The sequence below is a fragment of the Silurus aristotelis genome (genome assembly GCF_946808225.1).
Source record: "Silurus aristotelis genome assembly, chromosome: 8".
Lineage (NCBI taxonomy): Eukaryota > Metazoa > Chordata > Actinopteri > Siluriformes > Siluridae > Silurus > Silurus aristotelis.
In genome coordinates this window covers 4,735,520-4,757,648 of record NC_139581.1, presented here as the reverse complement: position 1 = coordinate 4,757,648, position 22,129 = coordinate 4,735,520, and the positions used below count along the sequence as shown (strand labels likewise).

General features: G+C 39.0%; 1 protein-coding gene across 1 annotated transcript in view; it reads left to right on the top strand.

Annotated features, from left to right (window-relative positions):
• LOC310729516 (telomerase protein component 1-like) overlaps positions 1-22,129 on the top strand; it is a 56,240-nt gene that overhangs the window by 13,717 nt on the left and 20,394 nt on the right. The window contains exons 9-36 of the mRNA XM_083547722.1: positions 817-974; positions 1,296-1,405; positions 2,071-2,149; positions 2,838-3,030; positions 4,472-4,688; positions 5,042-5,194; positions 5,409-5,480; positions 5,574-5,698; positions 6,792-6,863; positions 7,385-7,531; positions 8,554-8,845; positions 9,320-9,441; positions 12,437-12,550; positions 12,807-12,924; positions 13,446-13,634; positions 13,724-13,911; positions 14,044-14,185; positions 14,868-15,047; positions 15,150-15,242; positions 18,069-18,201; positions 18,493-18,652; positions 19,544-19,677; positions 19,759-19,847; positions 19,933-20,047; positions 20,238-20,282; positions 20,412-20,610; positions 21,412-21,532; positions 21,635-21,759. Coding sequence (XP_083403848.1) covers positions 817-974; positions 1,296-1,405; positions 2,071-2,149; positions 2,838-3,030; positions 4,472-4,688; positions 5,042-5,194; positions 5,409-5,480; positions 5,574-5,698; positions 6,792-6,863; positions 7,385-7,531; positions 8,554-8,845; positions 9,320-9,441; positions 12,437-12,550; positions 12,807-12,924; positions 13,446-13,634; positions 13,724-13,911; positions 14,044-14,185; positions 14,868-15,047; positions 15,150-15,242; positions 18,069-18,201; positions 18,493-18,652; positions 19,544-19,677; positions 19,759-19,847; positions 19,933-20,047; positions 20,238-20,282; positions 20,412-20,610; positions 21,412-21,532; positions 21,635-21,759 — 3,885 coding nt within the window. The remainder of the gene's footprint in view (positions 1-816; positions 975-1,295; positions 1,406-2,070; positions 2,150-2,837; positions 3,031-4,471; positions 4,689-5,041; positions 5,195-5,408; positions 5,481-5,573; positions 5,699-6,791; positions 6,864-7,384; positions 7,532-8,553; positions 8,846-9,319; positions 9,442-12,436; positions 12,551-12,806; positions 12,925-13,445; positions 13,635-13,723; positions 13,912-14,043; positions 14,186-14,867; positions 15,048-15,149; positions 15,243-18,068; positions 18,202-18,492; positions 18,653-19,543; positions 19,678-19,758; positions 19,848-19,932; positions 20,048-20,237; positions 20,283-20,411; positions 20,611-21,411; positions 21,533-21,634; positions 21,760-22,129) is intronic.

Genomic DNA, 22,129 nt, shown 5'->3' with positions numbered 1-22,129 from the left:
AGACCAAAATAGAACTTTTGGGTCATAATTCCACTAAACCTTTTTGGAGGAAGAAGAATGATGAGTACCATCCCAAGAACACCATCCCTACTGTGAAGCATGGGGGTGGTAGCATCATGCTTTGGGGGTGTTTTCTGCACATGGGACAGGGCGACTGCACTGTATTAAGGAGAGGATGACCGGGGCCATGTATTGCGAGATTTTGGGGAACAACCTCCTTCCCTCAGTTAGAGCATTGAAGATGGGTCGAGGCTGGGTCTTCCAACATGACAATGACCCGAAGCACACAGCCAGGATAACCAAGGAGTGGCTCTGTAAGAAGCATATCAAGGTTCTGGCGTGGCCTAGCCAGTCTCCAGACCTAAACCCAATAGAGAATCTTTGGAGGGAGCTCAAACTCCGTGTTTCTCAGTGACAGGCCAGAAACCTGACTGATCTAGAGAAGATCTGTGTGGAGGAGTGGGTCAAAATCCCTCCTGCAGTGTGTGCAAACCTGGTGAAAAACTACAGGAAACGTTTGACCTCTGTAATTGCAAACAAAGGCTATTGTACCAAATATTAACAGGGACTTTCTCAGGTGTTCAAATACTTATTTGCAGCTGCATCATACAAATAAATAGTTTAAAAACCATATATTGTGATTTCTGGATTTTTTTTTTTTAGATTATGTCTCTCACAGTGGACATGCACCATGATTTCTAAGTGGGAGAACTTGCAAAGTAGCAGAGTGTTCAAATACTTATTTTCCTCACTGTATATATATATATAAAAATAAAAAATGTATATGTATTTAAGAAAAAGTGTGTTTGTGTACAGGTACCCGACAGATGTGAGGGCGTTTTGGCGCAGTGGGCTCAGTGGGGTGTGGCAGAGTGAAAGAGCCAATCAGAGGATGAGACTGAAGCAGCCGGAGACGTGGGAGACGCGACTGAGTCAGGAAGGAAACAAAGCAGAGACCTGGGAGAAGCTCATAGGTCTAAATAATCCACCTTTTTTATATTATTCGTCTTATATATCATCATTTCCTATCAGTTTGATACTGAACCACTTCGTTCCTGTTTTACACGTACGTTACAGCAGAAATATCAGAGATTTATATTCTGTAACGGATCCACCATACACGTCCCTGTGAATGAGCTGAAACAGTAATGAACAATATGCCACGTGTGTGTTAATGTAAACATGTGATCTTTAGCTTCACTGCTGTCAGAGCGGCTGTTCCAGAAAACGAATCATCACTTCCTGATCCCAATCCAGACTTCAGGCCTGATTTGAAATGCACTGTGTGTTTGTAGATAATAATTCACTGCCCTTCATGGCCATGCTGAGGAACCTGAGAAACATGATTACGCAGGGCATCAGCAACAAACACCACGACAAGATCCTCAAACGACTTAACTCAAAGGTCTCTCTTTCTCTTTTTCTCTTCCTCCCTCCATCCCTCCCTCTCTCTCTCTGTCTTTCTCTGTCTTTCTCTGTCTTTCTCTCTCTCTCTCTCTCTCTCTCTCTCTCTCTCTCTCTCGTGTTCTTCCTTCCCTCTCTCATTCACTTTTTATTTTTTTCTTTGTCCTTCCCTCCCTCACCTTCCCGCTCCCTTTCCACTCTCTCTCATTCCCGCTCTCCATCCCTCTTTCATCACTTCCCTTTTTCCTTTCCCCACTCTCTCTCCTCCCTCTCTCCTTCTCTCTCCTTCCCTCTTTCTCTTCTTCCTCTGTCCTTTCCTCTGTCCTTTCCCCATTCTCTCCTCTTCCCTCTCGCTTTCCCTTTTTCTCTCCTTTGCACCCTCCTTTTTTTTGCTTTTCTCTCATTCCTCTCTCTCTCTCTCCCCCTCTTTCTCTCCCTCTCTCTCTCTCTCTCTCTCTCTCTCTCTCTCTCTCTCTCTCTCTCTCTCTCGTGTTCCTCCTCTCATTCCTCTCATATCTCTCCCTTTCCCCACTTTTCCCACTCTTTTCTGAATGTTCACTTTTAATAATTGATTGTTTTTATGCAGTATTCCCAGTTCATCTCTCTCTCTCTGACAGACAATAATGAGGTGTGTGTGTGTGTGTGTGTGTGTGTGTGTGGTTTCAGTCCGCCGTGATCCAGAGCCGTCAGTTCCCCTTCCGCTTCCTGTCAGCGTATAAAGTCGTCCTGAGTCTGAGCTCATCAGGTAAAAAGTACAATCTCATTGTACAGGAAATGTCCTGAAGTGCACTTAATATACTGTAGACTTTTACTGAATGGAACAGGGAGGATGAGAATATATATATATATATAAAATATATTCTCATGCCACACCTTTATACTGTTAATACCTTGGTCAATTATGTGCTTTAATCTAGTAATATAATCAGTAATAATAATTAGTTAAATATTTCTTACACGCAATAACTTTCAAAACTTTTATTTTTTTGTTAAATGTGATGATTAATGATGAAAGAACGAAACAATCAATCTGTTACGGTTTTAATCAAATCATTGCCAAATCGCTGTTTATTAATTTATTTTTATTTCTATAAAATATACAGTATGTTAACTAACCAAAGGATTATAATTTTGTTGTTTTATTTCAATATTTTTAAACATTCAGACCCAAAAAAATGGCACTCATTTTAATTTTAGAATAAATTAATTCTAATAAAAAATAAATACACTTAAAATTTATTTTTGTATTATAAATAAATCTCCAGCCCAGTCACCTACACTGCATTTAAATGTACTCTTAGCCAACTCAGTTCTTATTTCTAGCACAATTTCACTCCACATTTCTTTTTATTTCTTTTTTTTTAAAGTCATATTTTCATCACTTTGTCTCCCAAAGCACATTCGGATAATATCTGTGCTTTGTTCTGTTTCAGTCGGTGGTGGTGTGAACGTGAAGACCAGCAAAAAGGAAGCCTTGCGTAAGATTGTGAGAAAGATCCCTAGGAGCAGTAACTTTAGACACATTGACTGGTTGACGACGAGTCGTCAGAGGCTACGTACTACACTCTGTATTCCGTTCATACGTGGGGTCTACAACTCAAATATCAGAACGCAACAGAAAAACAGGTCTGAATTAAATCTGTTTTTTTAATTGTTGTTTAATACATGTTGCAGTCAGTGAAGTGATTCTTCTGATTATACTGCTACAGGTTAATTGTATCAATGACCTCAAGGTGGCGCTATGGGCTAAGTATTCGCATCTTGATGCATAACCAGGCTTCGATATATTAAACGTACATATCATTCGATTCACACAACTATTACGATACAGTCTGATACGATTTCATTCAACACAATGCAATGTGATGTACAGAAAAAAATTTGATGATCTGCGATTCAAAATTTCATTTTTTTGTTTGTTTTCTTTCAAACAGACATCAAATCATCAATTTACTTACAGTACAGACCAAAAGTTTGGACACACCTTCTCATTCAAAGAGTTTTCTTTTTTTGCATGACTATGAAAATTGTAGATTCACACTGAAGGCATCAAAACTATGAATTAACACGTGGAATTATATATGGAATTATATACATAACAAAAAAGTGTGAAACAACTGAAAAATGTCATATTCTAGGTTCTTCAAAGTAGCCACCTTTTGCTTTGATTACTGCTTTGCACACTCTTGGCATTCTCTTGATGAGCTTCAAGAGGTAGTCACCTGAAATGGTCTTCCAACAGTCTTGAAGGAGTTCCCCGAGAGATGCTTGGCACTTGTTGGCCCTTTTGCCTTCACTCTGCGGTCCAGCTCACCCCTAAACCATCTCGATTGGGTTCAGGTCCGGTGACTGTGGAGGCCAGGTCATCTGGCGCAGCACCCCATCACTCTCCTTCTTGGTCAAATAGCCCTTGATGCCTTTAGTGTGACTCTACAATTTTCATAGTCATGAAAATAAAGAAAACTCTTTGAATGAGAAGGTGTGTCCAAACTTTTGGTCTGTACTGTGAGTGTCTTCTGACTTTTAACGCATTAAAAAAAATAAATAAAAAAAGATCAAATTAAACCAGATGTTCTTTTTCTGTTGTGTCTGCAGGAGGTCACAGCTCTACCTCTGCCATGTTAATCTGTATTCTATGTCACTCTCAGATCACGCCTCGGTCTCTAGCGTTGTGATACGTCATATTCACGTAGCAGCAGTGGTGCTGAGAGAACAAACTTAAATTATAAAACATAAAACATTGGTCACTAATTATTTGGTCACTTTTTAAATAATAGAAGGATAGCGCAACTACTAATAATTATATATAAATAAATGGTTTTTCACACATGCAATTATCTTAAATACATTGCGCTACAAATGCCAACTTGAATATGATGCACAAATGTTTTTTAATTGATGCGGCACACCGTTAACGTTTATGCTGATGGACCGATGCGAATCCCTAATATATGGAGATCTACAGTATATGGTTCCTCCCACAACTCTATAGGATGCTGTAACATACCATTTTCCCTTCACTTGAGCTAGGAGATTAAATGAACCCTTCTCTCTGTGTTTTGATCAGACTAAAAATTCTCAGTATGGAGCTGCTGCAGCGTTACGGTGAGGCTTTGGAAAAAGCCGTGCAGATCTCCTGCAAGCACAACATCCCTCCTTTGTCAGGACACACACTCATCTTCTTCATGTCCTTTACTTCGACTAATGGAGTGAAAGGAGCTGATTTCTGCCTCCCTCCCGAGACTTTAAATGAAAACATGGAGAACACAAACCTATCGCCATCGGTAAGGAAACCTAAGGAGAACAGTTCTGGAGGTAATGCCATGGGCCACAGGCATTACCTCATCAAAAGCACAAAGCTATGCATAGACTAAAACACATTTACTTGTATGGTGTTTGGCAGACTCCATCCTTAGTGATTTATCTGATTCATACAACTGAGCAGCTATTGGGTTAAGGGCCTTGCTCAGGGGCCCAGAAGTGGCATATTGGTGTGGCTGGGATTTGAACTCATGACACTCTCATCTATTTAACTCGACAGCTGCCCTGATTCATGTAATTCTTAGTCAAACACGTATTATTTTAGATGATGATGAGGTTGAGAAGAGAGATCACATGACTTGTTCTGTTTTTTTAGTTGATGGAGGTGTCATTGCTCCTGGCTATGATGATCCGCTACTGCAGCGAGCACACACAGTTCGTCCTGGCAGACAATGAAGGTTTGCAGGAAATCCAGGTTGAGTCGGGTGGGCTTTTGGAGAACGTGAGGAGAGTGGTCAAGCTGATTGAGGTGTCTGTCTATTTTTAATATATACACATTTTTGCATCTTTTCTGTTCATTTTTTTTTTGACCAGACTGCCAATAATGATTTCATTTTATTAATTTAGGATTATATGTATATAATTATACCATGCCATGTCTGAATAGTGGATTCTGATTGGCTGGAAGGACGTGTGAGTTAATTCTGCATTCGATGACTCTTGGTGTCTTTTCTCTCTGTCAGGAATTTAAAAATTTGCCTCAGAAGATGCTTTATGACCACTTCTTCTCCAAGCTTCTCGAAGAGAAAACAAAGGTCTCCACTCAGCGTATATATGAGTGTACATGAGATATCTACTGCAATTATTTTTTAATATCATATTTACATCGCTATTTTTTTATTTTTTAGGTGGATAACATTATCTTTATGGCAGATTACATGTCTGATTATGTACTGGCCATGGTTTCGGTTAAAAGATTTCAGAAGGCCTGCATCCGTAAACCGTTATTGGTGAACATTTTGCTCAATCAAAGGTAAGTTCTGTTTTGTTTGCACCTCATAGAATAAATACACTATATGAGCAAAAGTATTGGAAGTGGAAGATCTTCTGCTATTGAGCTTTGACCTCAAACCTACTGAACCCTTTTGGGCTAAATGTGAACATTGAATGCACCCCAGACCTCCTCACCTCACCCACATCAGTACCTGACTTTACTAATAAAGCTGAATGAACACAAATCTCCACACAAATCTCTATAAGCACACTCCAAAATTCAGTGAAAAAATCTTCCCAGAAGTGTGAAGATTTTAATAGAAGCAAATGGGAAATAAATGTGTTATGGAATGTTTAAAAAGCAAACTTAGTGATAAGATTTAGAATTTATTGTATTTTATTTTAAACTTTTTATAGCTAAAGAGCACTTCTTTTTATAATTTCGGGCTGTAAAACAATTCTTTTGTCTGTATTTGTATCTGTTATCAAACAGATTGGGAATCAAGCTTTTGTAAAAACATTTTTTAGTTGTATTTTTTATTTTAATTTTTGTTGGGCAGTGGTGGTGGTGGTGGTGGTGGGGGGGGGGTTGGTTTGGCAAAACTATAAGCTGTTATAATCAGTTTAACATTAATTCAAAACCAATTTTCTTATGTTTTTATTTTTTATGTAAACCTTCTAAACTTTACTTCTTTAATATATATTATTATAATAAATATTATTCATTGTTATAAATAAATGCTTTTTAACATACAAAATGAATAAAATAATTCTACAGAGGAAATCATTGAAAAAAAACCATTTTTATTTAAAATGTATTAAACTTGAACTTTTTTTTTTTTGTACTTTTTTTTCAGTTTTTTTTTTGTACTTTTTTTGTAAAACACATTTCCCTTATTTCCTTCACTACTTCTTTTCAGAGATTGTTTTTACCTTCACGACCACCTCCTTTTCCCAATTGAATTTTATCTTAAATTTGGAAAGACAATAACAAATAGAAACAAACATACATACATATTTTTTTTTATATGCGTATCATTTATTTTTTTAATTCAGGACTTATTATCTGTCCAATCCCGTTGATGTATTTGTGTTCACTTTCGTCTCTCTTCTTGATTTTATTTTTTGTTCAGGATTGCTAACATCGATTCCTCAGATGATCCTAAAACACTGCACCTGGACGGCTTCAGTGAGCAAATCCTCAGGTAATACTGCATAATATTGATGATATATGATGATTGCATGCTACATGTACAAATATAGATTTATAAATACTTTTACACACACACACACACACACACACACACACACACACACACACACACACACCCCTATGTGTGTGTGTGTGTATGTATGTATGTATGTGTGTGTGTGTGTGTGTGTGTGTGTGTGTGTGTGTGTGTGTGTGTGTGTGTATGTATATATGTATATATGTATATATATATAAATATATATATATATATATATATATATATATATATATATATATATATATATATATATATATATATTTACAGTGGTGTGATTTCCTGATTTCTCAATTTTTGCCATGTTTGTCACACTTTAATGTTTCAGATCATCAAACTAATTTAAATATTAGTAAAAGATAACACAAGTGAACACAACATTCAGTTTTTAAATGAAGGTTTTTATTATTGAGAGAAAACACAATCCAAATATTTTGGGGTATAAGGAAACACAAAGTTAATTAATAATTTTCCTGCAGGTTTATTTCCGAGTTTGGTTCCTCCAGACTTTTGGATCACGTGGAGCAAATGGACAAACTGCACAAGATTCCTCCTCCAACAGGATCTTCTGCAAAACAGGAAAGAGCCGCTGACATCATGCCCCTGCCTGCTGTTCCTAAACTCAGGTACCGTCACAATCAACATTATTAACAATAAATTAATACGTATGTGGTGTTTTGGAAAAAAGGTCAGTTATTAAATGTGTTAGTTTTGTGACAAAAAATAATTATAAGAATTCTGCATAAAAAAGGACCAAAGAAGAGAGGATTTTTTTTCCCCTCCAGTGAGGTCATAAAAATATGTATGTGAAAAATGAAAAAAAAAGAAGGAAAATGTGCATAAGACTATTAAATAAAAAATTTAAACAAATTGAAAAAGCAGATGAAGATAAATGGTAAGGTTTTAAATAAATGTTTTATATTCACACAAGAAGATGTAAAGTAAAATGAAAGAGTAGTTAAAGAAACAAGGGAACATATAGAAAAGAAAATCTAATAAAAAATAATCTTTAAAAATTATTTCTAGGAAAAAAGGGAGAAAAGTGGAAAAAAGGAAATAAATACTTTTAAATTCTTTATTTTCTCGAAAAATAACCCCGCTCTAATATTTTTTGGGGGGTTATAACCTCATGACTTTATTTATTAATTCATACTACAATAAAAAAATTTTTTTAATCATTTTAGTTTTTCAATGTTTTTCAATCATTTCTTTGCATACAAAATCATACGTTTTACAGTTTTATTTTAGAAAATTTCACAAAAACAAGATGGAGAAGATATATGTAGAAAGCTTTTTTTTTTTTTTTTCAGATAATCATTTCAATTCACATTAATTAGTATAGTCTTTTTTAACAAGGGACATTGTCCCAAAGCAGCATTACGTAAAAAATTCTCTATGAGTTCAGTGGCAAGTAAAAATTTTTTTTTACCTGAGATGATATGAGGAAAAAACCCTGAGGAGAACCAGACTCCAAAGTGAACCCATCCTCATCCTCAGCACAGCAGGTCAATTTATTACAGTTCCATGGTTGTTGAGGTCATGACCTGATCACTGATGGATATTTAGTTTATATTTAGTAGAAAGTTAATTACAGATCCTGGGCCAGTAAAACATCACCGGCATGACGTCTCTGTGTTCCTGGTGTCAGGTGGCGCAGCGTGCGTGTCTTCATCTCGTCTACGTTCAGAGACATGCACGGTGAACGAGACGTCCTGGTGCGCAGTGTTTTCCCGGAGTTACGCCGGCGAGCGGCTCCCTTCTGCCTCCAGCTGCAGGAAGTGGACCTGCGCTGGGGCGTGACCGAGGCCGAATCAGCACGTGCTGCCGAGATCTGCCTCCAGGAGGTCTGTCGCTCCCAAGTGCTGCTGGGAATTCTGGGAGAGAGATACGGCCTGGTGCCGCCTCGGCCCTCGCTGCCTGACCTGCCTCAGTACAGCTGGGTAACAACTGAACAATACATCGTTTCATAATTCTGTAATGCTTTCTGAAGCCTTTCTTTTTCCTTTTCTTTTATTTTTTTTTATATTCTTTCATAACTTTCTGTTAAGCCTCCTTAAGTATTTCTTTCTTTCTTTCTTTCTTTCTTTCTTTCTTTCTTTCTTTCTTTCTTTCTTTCTTTCTTTCTTTCTTTCTTTCTTTCTTTCTTTCTTTCTTTCTTTCTTTCTTTCTTTCTTTCTTTCTTTCTTTTATAACTTTTAGTAGTGCCTCCTGAAGTATTTTTCTTTATTAATTTCTTAAAATTTTTATTAACCTATATACTTATGCATAAACAGATATGACGTTTAACATACGGTGAATAAATAGTAAAGAATGTTCATGGTTTTAAAAGACTAATAATGAAGAGATTTTATTTTTTTTTATTATTAATTTGATGTAGGAAAAGATTTATAGCTTGATATATTTCTGTGTGTCAGCTGAAGTCGGCTTCTGCCGGTTTGTCGGTCACAGAGATGGAGATTCGTCAGTTTCAGGCCGTGTTTCCTGAATCGGCTCACAGCCGCATGTTCTTCTACTTCAGATCTCCTCAGTTTCTCAGGTAAAGACTCACAGTTTAATCTGCTAACCTTCTAACCCTCACCAGAAACAGAACTTTGTTTCATGGTTTAACTGTAATTAACACACACAGAGGTCACACCGTAGTAAATATAATTAACAGACAGAGGCCCACTTCACTGTAATCAATAGACACTGAGGTGACGCCCACTTCACTGTAATTTATAGACACTGAGGTGATGCCCACTTCACTGTAATTAATAGACACTGAGGCGACGCCCACTTCACTGTAATTAATAGACACTGAGGTGATGCTCACTTCACTGTAATTAATAGACACTGAGGCGACGCCCACTTCACTGTAATTTATAGACACTGATGCGATGCCCACTTCACTGTAATTAATAGACACTGATGCGATGCCCACTTCACTGTAATTAATAGACACTGAGGCGACGCCCACTTCACTGTAATTAATAGACACTGATGCGATGCCCACTTCACTGTAATTAATAGACACTGAGGCGATGCCCACTTCACTGTAATTAATAGACACTGAGGCGATGCCCACTTCACTGTAATTAATAGACACTGAGGCGATGCCCACTTCACTGTAATTAATAGACACTGAGGCGATGCCCACTTCACTGTAATTAATAGACACTGAGGCGACGCCCACTTCACTGTAATTAATAGACACTGAGGCGATGCCCACTTCACTGTAATTAATAGACACTGAGGCGATGCCCACTTCACTGTAATTAATAGACACTGAGGTGATGCCCACTTCACTGTTATTAATAGACACTGAGGCGATGCCCACTTCACTGTAATTTATAGACACTGAGGCGATGCCCACTTCACTGTAATTAATAGACACTGAGGCGATGCCCACTTCACTGTAATTAATAGACACTGAGGCGATGCCCACTTCACTGTAATTAATAGACACTGAGGCGATGCCCACTTCACTGTAATTAATAGACACTGAGGCGATGCCCACTTCACTGTAATTAATAGACACTGAGGTGATGCCCACTTCACTGTAATTAATAGACACTGAGGTGATGCCCACTTCACTGTAATTAATAGACACTGAGGCGATGCCCACTTCACTGTAATTAATAGACACTGAGGCTATGCCCACTTAACTGTAATTAATAGACACTGAGGTGATGCCCACTTCACTCTAATTAATAGACACTGAGGTGATGCCCACTTCACTCTAATTAATAGACACTGAGGTGATGCCCACTTCACTGTTATTAATAGACACTGAGGTGATGCCCACTTCACTGTAATTTATAGACACTGAGGTGATGCCCACTTCACTGTAATTAATAGACACTGGGGTGACGCCCACTTCACTGAAATTAATAGACACTGAGGTGATGCCCACTTCACTGTAATTTATAGACACTGAGGCGACGCCCACTTCACTGTAATTAATAGATACTGAGGTGATGCCCACTTTAGGGTAATTAATACACACTAAGGTGATGTCCACTTCACTGTAATTTATAGACACTGAGGTAATGCCCACTTTACTGTAATTTATAGACACTGAGGTAATGCCCACTTTACTGTAATTTATAGACACTGAGGTGACGCCCACTTCACTGTAATTAATAGCCATTGAGGTGACGCCCACTTCACTGTAATCAATAGACACTGAGGCGACGCCCACTTCACTGTAATTAATACACACTGAGGCGACGCCCACTTCACTGTAATTAATACACACTGAGGTGACGCCCACTTTACTGTAATCAATACACACTGAGGCGATGCCCACTTCACTGTAATTAATAGACACTGAGGTGATGCCCACTTCACTGTAATTAATAGACACTGAGGTGATGCCCACTTCACTGTTATTAATAGACACTGAGGTGATGCCCACTTCACTGTAATTTATAGACACTGAGGCGATGCCCACTTCACTGTAATTAATAGACACTGAGGCGATGCCCACTTCACTGTAATTAATAGACACTGAGGCGATGCACACTTCACTGTAATTAATAGACACTGAGGTGATGCCCACTTCACTGTAATTAATAGACACTGAGGCGATGCCCACTTCACTGTAATTAATAGACACTGAGGCTATGCCCACTTAACTGTAATTAATAGACACTGAGGTGATGCCCACTTCACTCTAATTAATAGACACTGAGGTGATGCCCACTTCACTGTTATTAATAGACACTGAGGTGATGCCCACTTCACTGTTATTAATAGACGCTGAGGTGATGCCCACTTCACTGTAATTTATAGACACTGAGGTGATGCCCACTTCACTGTAATTAATAGACACTGGGGTGACGCCCACTTCACTGAAATTAATAGACACTGAGGTGACGCCCACTTCACTGTAATTTATAGACACTGAGGTGACGCCCACTTCACTGTAATTTATAGACACTGAGGCGACGCCCACTTCACTGTAATTAATAGATACTGAGGTGATGCCCACTTTAGGGTAATTAATACACACTAAGGTGATGTCCACTTCACTGTAATTTATAGACACTGAGGTAATGCCCACTTTACTGTAATTTATAGACACTGAGGTAATGCCCACTTTACTGTAATTTATAGACACTGAGGTGACGCCCACTTCACTGTAATCAATAGCCATTGAGGTGACGCCCACTTCACTGTAATCAATAGACACTGAGGCGACGCCCACTTCACTGTAATCAATACACACTGAGGCGACGCCCACTTCACTGTAATTAATACACACTGAGGTGACGCCCACTTTACTGTAATCAATACACACTGAGGCGACGCCCACTTCACTGTAATTAATACACACTGAGGTGACGCCCACTTCACTGTAATTAATACACACTGAGGTGATGCCCACTTCAGTGTAATTATTAGACACTGAGGCGACGCCCAATTCACTGTAATTAATACAGTTCAGAGTTCAGTACAGAGTACATCTCTTGCTCTGATTGTTTTCTGGTCACTTGTTTTTATTGTTGTTAGATTAAAAAGCTCTTCTTTGTTCATAAATGTTTGTTTAGCTCAGTGCCTGAAGTTTGGAGAGGCGACTTTGCAGCTGAATCCGACGAAACTGCAGCAAAAATGGATAAACTGAAGGAATGGATCAGAAACAAAGATTTCAGAGTGTCGCGAAAGTGAGTAGTGTACGATATATTCTGATTAGTGCATTAATAAAATATAAATGTATTCTCATTTAAATTTCAGTCTCAAAGACACCATTATTATAAGTAAGTGTAGAAGATAAATGTATTCATATTAAATAAGGGCAAAAGTCAGACAGGAATATTCCTGCTTTAGGAGTTATTATTAGTTATTATTAGAGACTGATTAAAAGTTCTATGTTGGGAATGATGTTTTATGTAAATGAGCTTCTTTCCTCTGTATGTGCAGTTACCCATGTGAGTGGGGCGGAGTCGTAGACGGAAAAGCGTACGTGAAGGCTCTGGAAGATTTTGCGAAGGCTGTGACTGAGGATCTGTGGTCTGCCATACAGAAGCTTTTTGTGGAGGTCAGGCATCAAAATAAATAAAAAACATTTAACTTTTTAATTAATTCACAGCAATACAAGTGATTGATAAAAGATGGAAATATGTTTCATATAAATAGTTTAGCTATAATACTTTCTTAATTAAAATTAACAGACACAGAGTCCACACCTCTTTATCAGTGTGACAGTTACAGGACACGGGCCCTAAATAAAATGAACAAACGCAGGGGCCACACCTCCTTCACTAAAATGAACAAACCCAGGGGCCACACCTCCTTCACTAAAATGAACAAACCCAGGGGCCAAACCTCCTTCCCTTAAATTAAGACACACACAAGCCACGCCTCCTAGACTGAAATTAGACACAGAAGCTATGCCTCATTCACTAAAATTAAGACACACAGGCCACACCTCCTTAATTAAAATTAGTGGACACAGAGGCCAGGTCTCCTTTCACTCAAAATGAGCAGCTGTATGATCAGACGGCGGCCACTATTTTACCATCTTCAGTGTTCATGTTTTTTCTTTTCTCTGATGCTCAGGAATCAGACGAGGCGGATCTGACGGCGGAGATTACAGAACAGGAAGTCCACCAGGACGCCCAGCGCCGGCAGTTTTGCGGCAGAGCGAAGCTACTTTCAAAAGCAAAAGACAAAATCGAGGAATGTCAGAGGAAAGGCGGCGTTCTGCTGGTAGAGGGCGGAGCCGGGGTCGGCAAAACGACTTTAATGGTAACAGATTACGTTTTATTTATTGCGTACGGTGACTGATAGAAACACAGACACAGTCAGGTCTCTTTCTCTCTCTCTCTCTCGTTTAGGCTGCGTTGGCTCACAAACTACAAACTCCAGACAAGATAAAGAAAGTGCCCATGTGTGATGTCATATCCTATTCCACAGCCGCAAGCCAATCAGCTTCTGGGGTTGAGCCCCTCCTACGCTGCTTGGTCCAGTGGCTGAAAAAGAGGAAGCAGCAGGAGGAGGAGCTTCCTTCTAACACACCTTACAGGTGAAGTGACATTTACTTACACATGAGGAGGATGTGCGGTTTGCCTTTGTCAGTATTTTCCATTTTGTAGAATCTGGAAGTGGGATGAAAAATAACTACACACTATTTACATTATGTGGTGTGTATGAACAGGGATCTGCTGTCCGAGTTACTCACACACCTGAAGGAGGTGAAGAAAGGCCGATCCCTGGCGTTACTCATCGATGGAGCGGACCTGGTGCACGATGCCCGCGGGCAAAGAGTTTCTGAATGGATCCCACAACGCATTCCTAAGGTAAGGGAAAATATTATTTAAGGATTTTATGCGGATATAATAAAACAATGAACAGCTGGATTTGTACTTTCCTATAGCATGCCAACATTTAGATAAATTTTACACTCAATTCAATTCATTCAAATTAAATTTTTAGTTTAATGCTTATAGGTTTATTACTTATAATTGTAGGTTTATCCCTAATGAGTGAGCCAGTGGTGACTGTGGCAAGGAAAAAACCCCTTGAGATATCATGAGGAAGAAACCTTTAGAGGAACCAGAGTCAAACGGGGAACTTCATCCTCAGCACCGACTCTCTATTCATTACACGTTCATCATTGTTGATTTACCTGATTTTATTACGATATTAATTAAAGTCCAAATCCATCCTCAGAGTTTAGGATTTGCTCAGTAGCTTTGTGGATCTTTAGGCTGTTAATACACAGTGGTCTCCAATTAAAGGGGAACCACAGCAATTTGTGGACAGTGACCTTTTATTTAAAGTTCATAGGAGGTCATATAACCAAGAAACCACAATGTAACTCCTCTGTCCTGAAGGCAGCTTTACCTCTGACTGCTACAAAGCACTGACACTGGAGACTCCTTCCCTGAATGTTAAATATGAATTCATCAGATATTTGTACATTAAAAATATGTATTTAACGCAATATTACACACTAAAATATATCTCATCATTTCTCAGGGTGTATGCCTGGTCCTGAGCATGTCTTTAGACTCGCCGCTCCGCAGCATTATAAGCAAAAACAAAAGCTGCATGTTGTTTCCGCTGGGGCCGTTAATGCTGCCGGACCGGAGAGAGATCGTCCAGAAGGAGCTGAGCGTGTACGGGAAGAAACTGAGCGACTCTGCGTTTAATAACCAGGTCTGATATGACTTTCTATATAAATACAAGTACATTAAGGTATGTGGTGTCATGATGTGTGTGTGTGTGTGTTTGTGTATACTGACACTTGTGTATCTACAGCTCCAGACTCTGCTGATGAAGAAGGGAGCTGTGAGTCCACTGTATCTCCGCTTGGCTTGTGAGGAACTCAGGAACTATGCATCGTTTGAAAAGGTGACATGCTTGTTTCTGTTCATTGAGCACTTTTCCACTATACTCATACATAAGCACAAAAACCCCTGAAGAACCATGAGGTAAAAAAAAAAACTCCTTTATGTTTTATAGTACACAAGTACAATAAGCGCTGTAAGAAAACCAGTGTAACATTCATGTCGTCACACTTCCTCAAGAAATGAGCCCATACATATCAGAACAACAGTGGAGATAAAGGAATATAACAACACATCCACACTGTGGTACAGATATTACATCATAAACAATAAGAAGAAACACTGAACTGAGGAGGGAAAAAAAAACACATCATAAGGAACTGCTTTGTAGTTCCTACAGGTTATATATGAAACTATGACAAAATTGGTTTCACTGAGCCCTTCATGAAAAACATCACATCCTCCAGCCAGGCTTTTATTAGGGGACAGATAGTGGATTTCCATCTTAACAGAAATCTCCTGTGAACCAATAACGTTTAATTAGTGATCTGTTTCCTGTAACAGGAGCCAGAGAAAGTGATCAATTTAGCATAGTGGTTAACGCATTGGATTTTGGATTAGAAGGTCACTCGCAGCTACTCCTGGGACTCTGAGTAAAACCTTTAACCCCATAGCTTTACAATTGTACAAATCAGATAAAAGGAAGTCGCTCTGGAGAAGTCTGTCTGCCAAATGGCATAAATGTAAATATTACATTACAAAGTGTAAAGAATTTATTTTTATTTTATTTTTTACAACTGTTTACAACTGGTGATGTAAAATCAAATTTTTACAAAAACAATGAACTTACAGAAATCATATATATATACTATATACTTATATGGAAAAAATTTTCGATATAAATCTATAATGTAAAAGCTATTGAAGATAGATGGCAGAAAAAAAACGCTGAGTTGTACGCGTAGCTCAGTGGTTAACCGGATCAGAAGGTCAACAGTTCATATCCCAGCATCACCAAGCTGCCACTAAGACCCTTTATCTCTCAACTGTTCAGTTTTAAGACATTCTGGATAAGGGGGTCTGCCAAACTGCCATAAATATACTGTAAAAATTTATATATAGCGCATATGTACAGTTGTATGCGCTATGCAGTGGCGTGTAACATGGAGGTGAGGCAGTGAAAATCTATTAATATAATAAATATTTATAACACTAGAAAGTCATTCATTGCTGTCAATATAAATGTAAAATGACCAACGTATAGAGCAGGGGTGGCCAACCCGCGGCTCTTTGGCTGGTTTCATGCGGCTCTTACGTTCATATCGAAGTCTGTGTTTTGTTGTTTTTTTTAATGTGTGTGTTCGCTTCACCTGAGTTCAATGCGGTATTTTAAAACTTAAATGAGCTTGCCCCTACTGGGAAACTTTGCGGTATATCAGACAAAACACAATTGTAATGACGCACTAAAAAAGCGCAGCAGCACACAGTTATCTGGATAAGAGCAACATGTGTGCGGTGTGAGGAGAGCGATTTGCAAAACATGCAATGCTAATATTTCAAGAGGGGGTGTATCTGCAAAGAGTTTCTACAAGTCGGGTTTAATTTATCACCTGAAATCCAAACATCCCGATTGCCTTCTAAAAATGAGAAGAACGCGGCGCAGAAAAGTAAAGTCAATCCGAGCATGCGCACTCCGTCTGTAGAGGACGTTTTCGAAAAGGCAGGAAAGTTTTCCAGTGATGGTGCCAAGGCAAAAGGCATAACACAAAAAATTATGGATTTCATTGCCTTTTGAATTGAATTTTCATTTCGGTGCATCCCTAAAATATTATCGTTGGTGTGGCCCTCTGACACAGTTCAGGTTTCTCATGTGGCCCCTTGTAAAAAATAATTGCCCATCCCCCTGCGATATATTCATCTCACGCACATGCGCATTTGACGAAAATACCGTATTGAACTCAAGCGAAGTGAACACGCACATAAAAAAAAAAACACAAACAAAGTCTGTGTTTTCTCCCCTGAAACACGTGACATCAAAGCATCGATCTGTTCTGACTGACACCCAGGTGAAAGAATTGCTTCGAGTGGCAAAAACGGAATACGAGGCAGATTTGAAGGGGATTGTTCAAGGCAAGGAATGCCAAAAGTCCCACTAAGTAACATGCATAGTAAAAGAAAAACGCTATTGTAAATTATTATATTTTTGTTTGTGGACTTGGTTAAACTGAGAGTTTGTGTGTGTGAGACAGTGCACACAATGTTCATTGTTGAAAATGACTGTCCTGTGGTCTTAAAACTGTAGGAGTCAATTTCTGTCATTGTGTGTGTGTGTGTGTGTGTGTGTGTGTGTGTGTGTGTGTGTGTGTGTGTGTGTGTGTGTGTGTGTGTGTGTGTGTGTGTGTGTGTAAGAGGAAGGGATGGGTAATGTTCATGTGTGCCCATGTGTATGATGTGGCTCTTTGCGGGAACACAGTAAAAAATGTGGCTCTCGGTCTCTGACTGGTTGGCCACCCCTGGTATAGAGCATGAAAGGATGCAGGAAGCAATAGTGATCCTTTCTATTGATATTGGTTATTATTGTGATGTCATCATCATCATCATAATCATCATCATCATCATCATCATCAATTCAAATCAGTTTTAGCACATGTTTAATAATGATGTCTCAAAGATTTACAGAGATAAAGTTGTATAAAAGTGTGTATCCATTTAGCATTTTTTTATCAAGGAAAAACTCCCTGAGGTGGCATGAGGAAGAAACCTTGAAAAGATGATGTCATCATTGCTATAATGAATTGTATGAACATGCTTGTAATTGGTTTGTAATAGGAAACATCACTTTCCAGAATAATCTTGATGTTTCTTTTTCCAATTTCAAATCACGATCCAGATGACTGAGAACCTGAAGTGTCTCCCGGAGTCTCTGGATGAGCTCATTCAGCATGGTCTGATCAGGCTGCAGTCTCAGTACCGAGGAACAGGACTTAACTGGACCCTGGCTGCTCTGGCGGTCAGCTCTACTGGTAAGGTGAACCATCATCACCATCATCATCATCATCATCATCACCAGATTCATCACTAATACCTAATAAACAATGGATTAAGAAGCACTTATGGATGTTATTCTGATTGTTCTGTCTTTTAAACCAGAAAGAGGCACTAAATTGTTTGGTATCAGCCTCTAAAGAGTTTATATTTTACTTTAGGACTTTATGGGTTTGTTTGGTAATTAAACCTGCATTATTGCTTTTTCTCCCATTATACAATATTTCAGTGGTAAAAACATGCTGTTTGTCACTTGTCCCTAAAAACAGGTCTGAAAGACAGCGATCTACACTTCCTGTTGAACCTGTGCACTGATCTGAGCTCCACACACACCCCACTGAACTGGCAGGAAGTGATGAAACTTGCCAGGAACCCTAAAACCAGAGTGCCCATGGCCACGTTCTCCCAGTTGGCTCGAGGTCTACAGAGGTAACATGTCGTGATAAGGTTCTGAGTAAGAAATCAAATAAAACAGGGTATGATCTTGTAGTAGCGCTCTGACAGAACCCTGTACAACACTGTTCTGATGAATCAAAACCCAGAATCACAATTATCTTTATTATAGTTATCATAAGAACCGTTTCTCTGCACTCTTAGGAGATCTAGAACCGTGTACGGTTCTTTGGTTGTTCCTTTGATGGAACCCATGAAGGTTCTACATAAAACCCTGAGTGTTTCAGAGTGAATTCAGAAACAATTCGCAGTAGAAGCTTTGAAGGATGATGAGAAGCCGTAATTATCGAGATATGCGAAGTAAAGTATGGCTTCAGAATTAATCAAAGTGTCTCTTTAAACTTTCACTTGAGTAAAAGTACAAATGTTTTAGCCTTCGAATGTTCAGTATTAAATACAAAGTACTATAATTTATTATAATGTTATATATTTACTATAATGTTCCTATTAGCATTTTTATCATAAGACTACAGGCTCTTCACCTTTGATGGTTCTATGTAGAACCCTGAAAATAGATTTATGAAATACGCTATTTTAATTTAAATATTTATTTAATATGCAAAGAGCACTTAGTTAATCTAAAAAGCCTTAAAAATACCATTTTTACCCTAATCTTTCTATCTAGATGTTTGTTTAAGCATCTATCTGTCTATCGTAATGCCACTATGCCTAGATGTCTCTCTGAACATGTATACATCTGTCTGTCTGTCTGTCTGTCTGTCTGTCTGTCTGTTCGGATGTGTTTCTATCTAGAATTTATTCTATCTAGCTTTGTCATTTGTCTTTCTTAGTTAATCAGTAAACCGTATAAAAACCTATTTTTGAAGAGTCTTAAGGTTCTTGAAGGTCTGTACTGTTTCGCCGCAGTCTGATCGGGTCGTCTCTGTTTGTGGATCCGGATCCGTCCTCGGTTCTCACTAATCCAGATGTGAAATTGGCGTTTGAGCGACTTTACCTCTCTGATCCGGACGACAGAAGCAGAGCGCACATGATTCTCGCAGGTACGAGAGCTTTTTATATTAAAGTTTTCACAACCTAATAAAAATGATCATAATAATAATGTGTGTATATGATTTTTCCAGCTTACCTGTGGGTGCGGTCAGATCCTCACGGACACGACACGTTCCTGCACTGTGACCCGGACTCACTCACACAGCTTCCTGCTCATCTGGTCAGTGTTACTTTCTGCTCGCTTACAAAATTCACCTTTCCCTTTATTACAGAAAATCTCACCCTGTTCTTGTTTTCGTCTACAGATGAAATGTGGTCATCGGGAGCCGATGCACTTCCTGCTTTGCAGTTACTACTTCCTGTATGCTAATGTGCGTCATGGGCTCCTGCCCAGCCTCATGGAGAATTACCATTTATATGGTAGGATTTTCAATCAGTTCTTCTGAAGTCTTATATCAATACACACCTTTAATATTAAGCCATGGTCATGTTCTCATTCACAGATATAAAACTGATATTTGAATACGTGTTTGTGATCCTGCTCTGTTTATCATACATTAAACACATGGCTTCACCCTTTCATCTCTTTTTTTTTTCCATTTCATAATAGAAAAGATTTATGAAGTGGACAAATCATGCTGTCCTGAAGCATCTGGTACGTTCATCTATTTTTATCTCAGCTGATCAGTTCAAGCATTTAGCTTCATCCTTCTTATTCACCCTGATGTTCATATGTGATGTATTATATCAGGTAATCATTATATTTTATCAAACATCTTCACAGACTCCTCAGATGAGCTCGTGGCTTGCCATTCGTTCCTGAAGCGCCACGCCCCTCTGCTCTCTCATTGGCCGGCTCTGTTTGTGCAGCAAGCCCTGAACGAACCAGACGCCTCGGCTGCTCACGTCTGGGCTAAAACCGCAGCGAAGGAGGAAAACGTCCCCATTGTAAGATGTATGAACAACACCAGTGAGGAGGCTGGGTAGGAATCTCTCGGATCTACATCGTTTTATTAACAAATAAAGCTCTTTGTTTTAAAAAATGTGCTACAGGGGGCCAGTTTAATAAGAACACCTGTACACCTGCTCATTTATCAGCCAATCATGTGGCAGCAGCACAATGTGTAACATCAGGCAGATACAAGGGCTTTAGATAATGTATAGAGAATGAAGATCGAGGTTTGATGTGTTGCGGATTTTCGATTTGTTATATTATTTGAATGACTATAGACTTCGTCAGCTCAGATCACTCTGATCATTCTTCTCTTTCATCACCAAGGTGTGGTCTCATAAGATGTTTTTTGTTTTCTGCACCATTCTGGGTAAACTCTACAAATCATTGTTTGGGTGAAAATTACCAGGATGATGCAGCAGTTTCTGAAAAACACAAACCAGACCATCTGTTACCCACAACAATGCCATGGTTAAAGTCACAGAGTCAGTTTTCACTATTAACAGATTTAGAACTGTTAAAGAAGGGATGGTTCCACATCTACAGCTTAAAGATCCATGAGCAACTCAAGAACTTTGAGGATTGATTTGGACTGTAATCAATATCAACAATGTACTTCAATGGTTCAGGAACCCAGAAGCTTACCCACTGATCTCCTACTATCCATTTTTCTGTCCACTGTCCAACTGCACACGTGTAGGTGTAAGGTGTAGGTTGTTTCTAATAAAGTGGACAGTGAGTGTATATTAAATTGAGTGTAATTTCATGTTGTAATGGTTTCTGTGTCGGCTGATACGAGCATGTGTGTCATTCATTGTTTTTGTTTCTGCAGTGAGCTGGTTTCCACGTTTCAGTGGACTCCGTCCTGTGTGTCTCTCAGTCCAGCTGGAGTTCTGATGGCAGTGGGGACAGAACAGGGTTCTCTTCACCTCTACCACACACACACCAATCAGGTCACAGCCAAATCTCTTAATCCTTCAGCTCTCTCCCTCCTTTCCTCCTCATCCCTATTTTATCTTTTCACAGCATGACAGACTTTTTGTTTTCTGGAACAGGAAGTGAAGTCACTGATCAGTAGCTGTGATGGGATCTCGGGCTGTGTGTTTCTGGATGACTGTGTTTTGTGGACGACTTCGTACGACGGCCAGGTGGAGGCGTGGGACGTTAACAGCGGCTGCAGGTCAGTGTGTTAGGAAATAGAAGAGAAAAAAATATCAGATTGTCACTGTCTCTGTGAATGTTCTTCTGTCTGAACATCTGTCTGTCTGGATCTCTATCTGGATGTTTGTTTGGTCATTTATCTGTGTTTTAATGACACTGTCTGGATGTCTTTCTTAACATCTGTACATATATTCGCCTGTCTGAATACATGTCTGACTCTCTGTCATGACATATATCTCTCTTTCTGAACATCTGGAAATATATAAATCTGTTTGTCTGGGTGTTTCTCTAACTGGATTTTTGGAGTTTGGTCATCTGTCTGTTTGTCTTAATGCCACCCTGTCTGGTGGTCTTTCTGAACATCTGGAAATATAAACATCTGTCTGTCT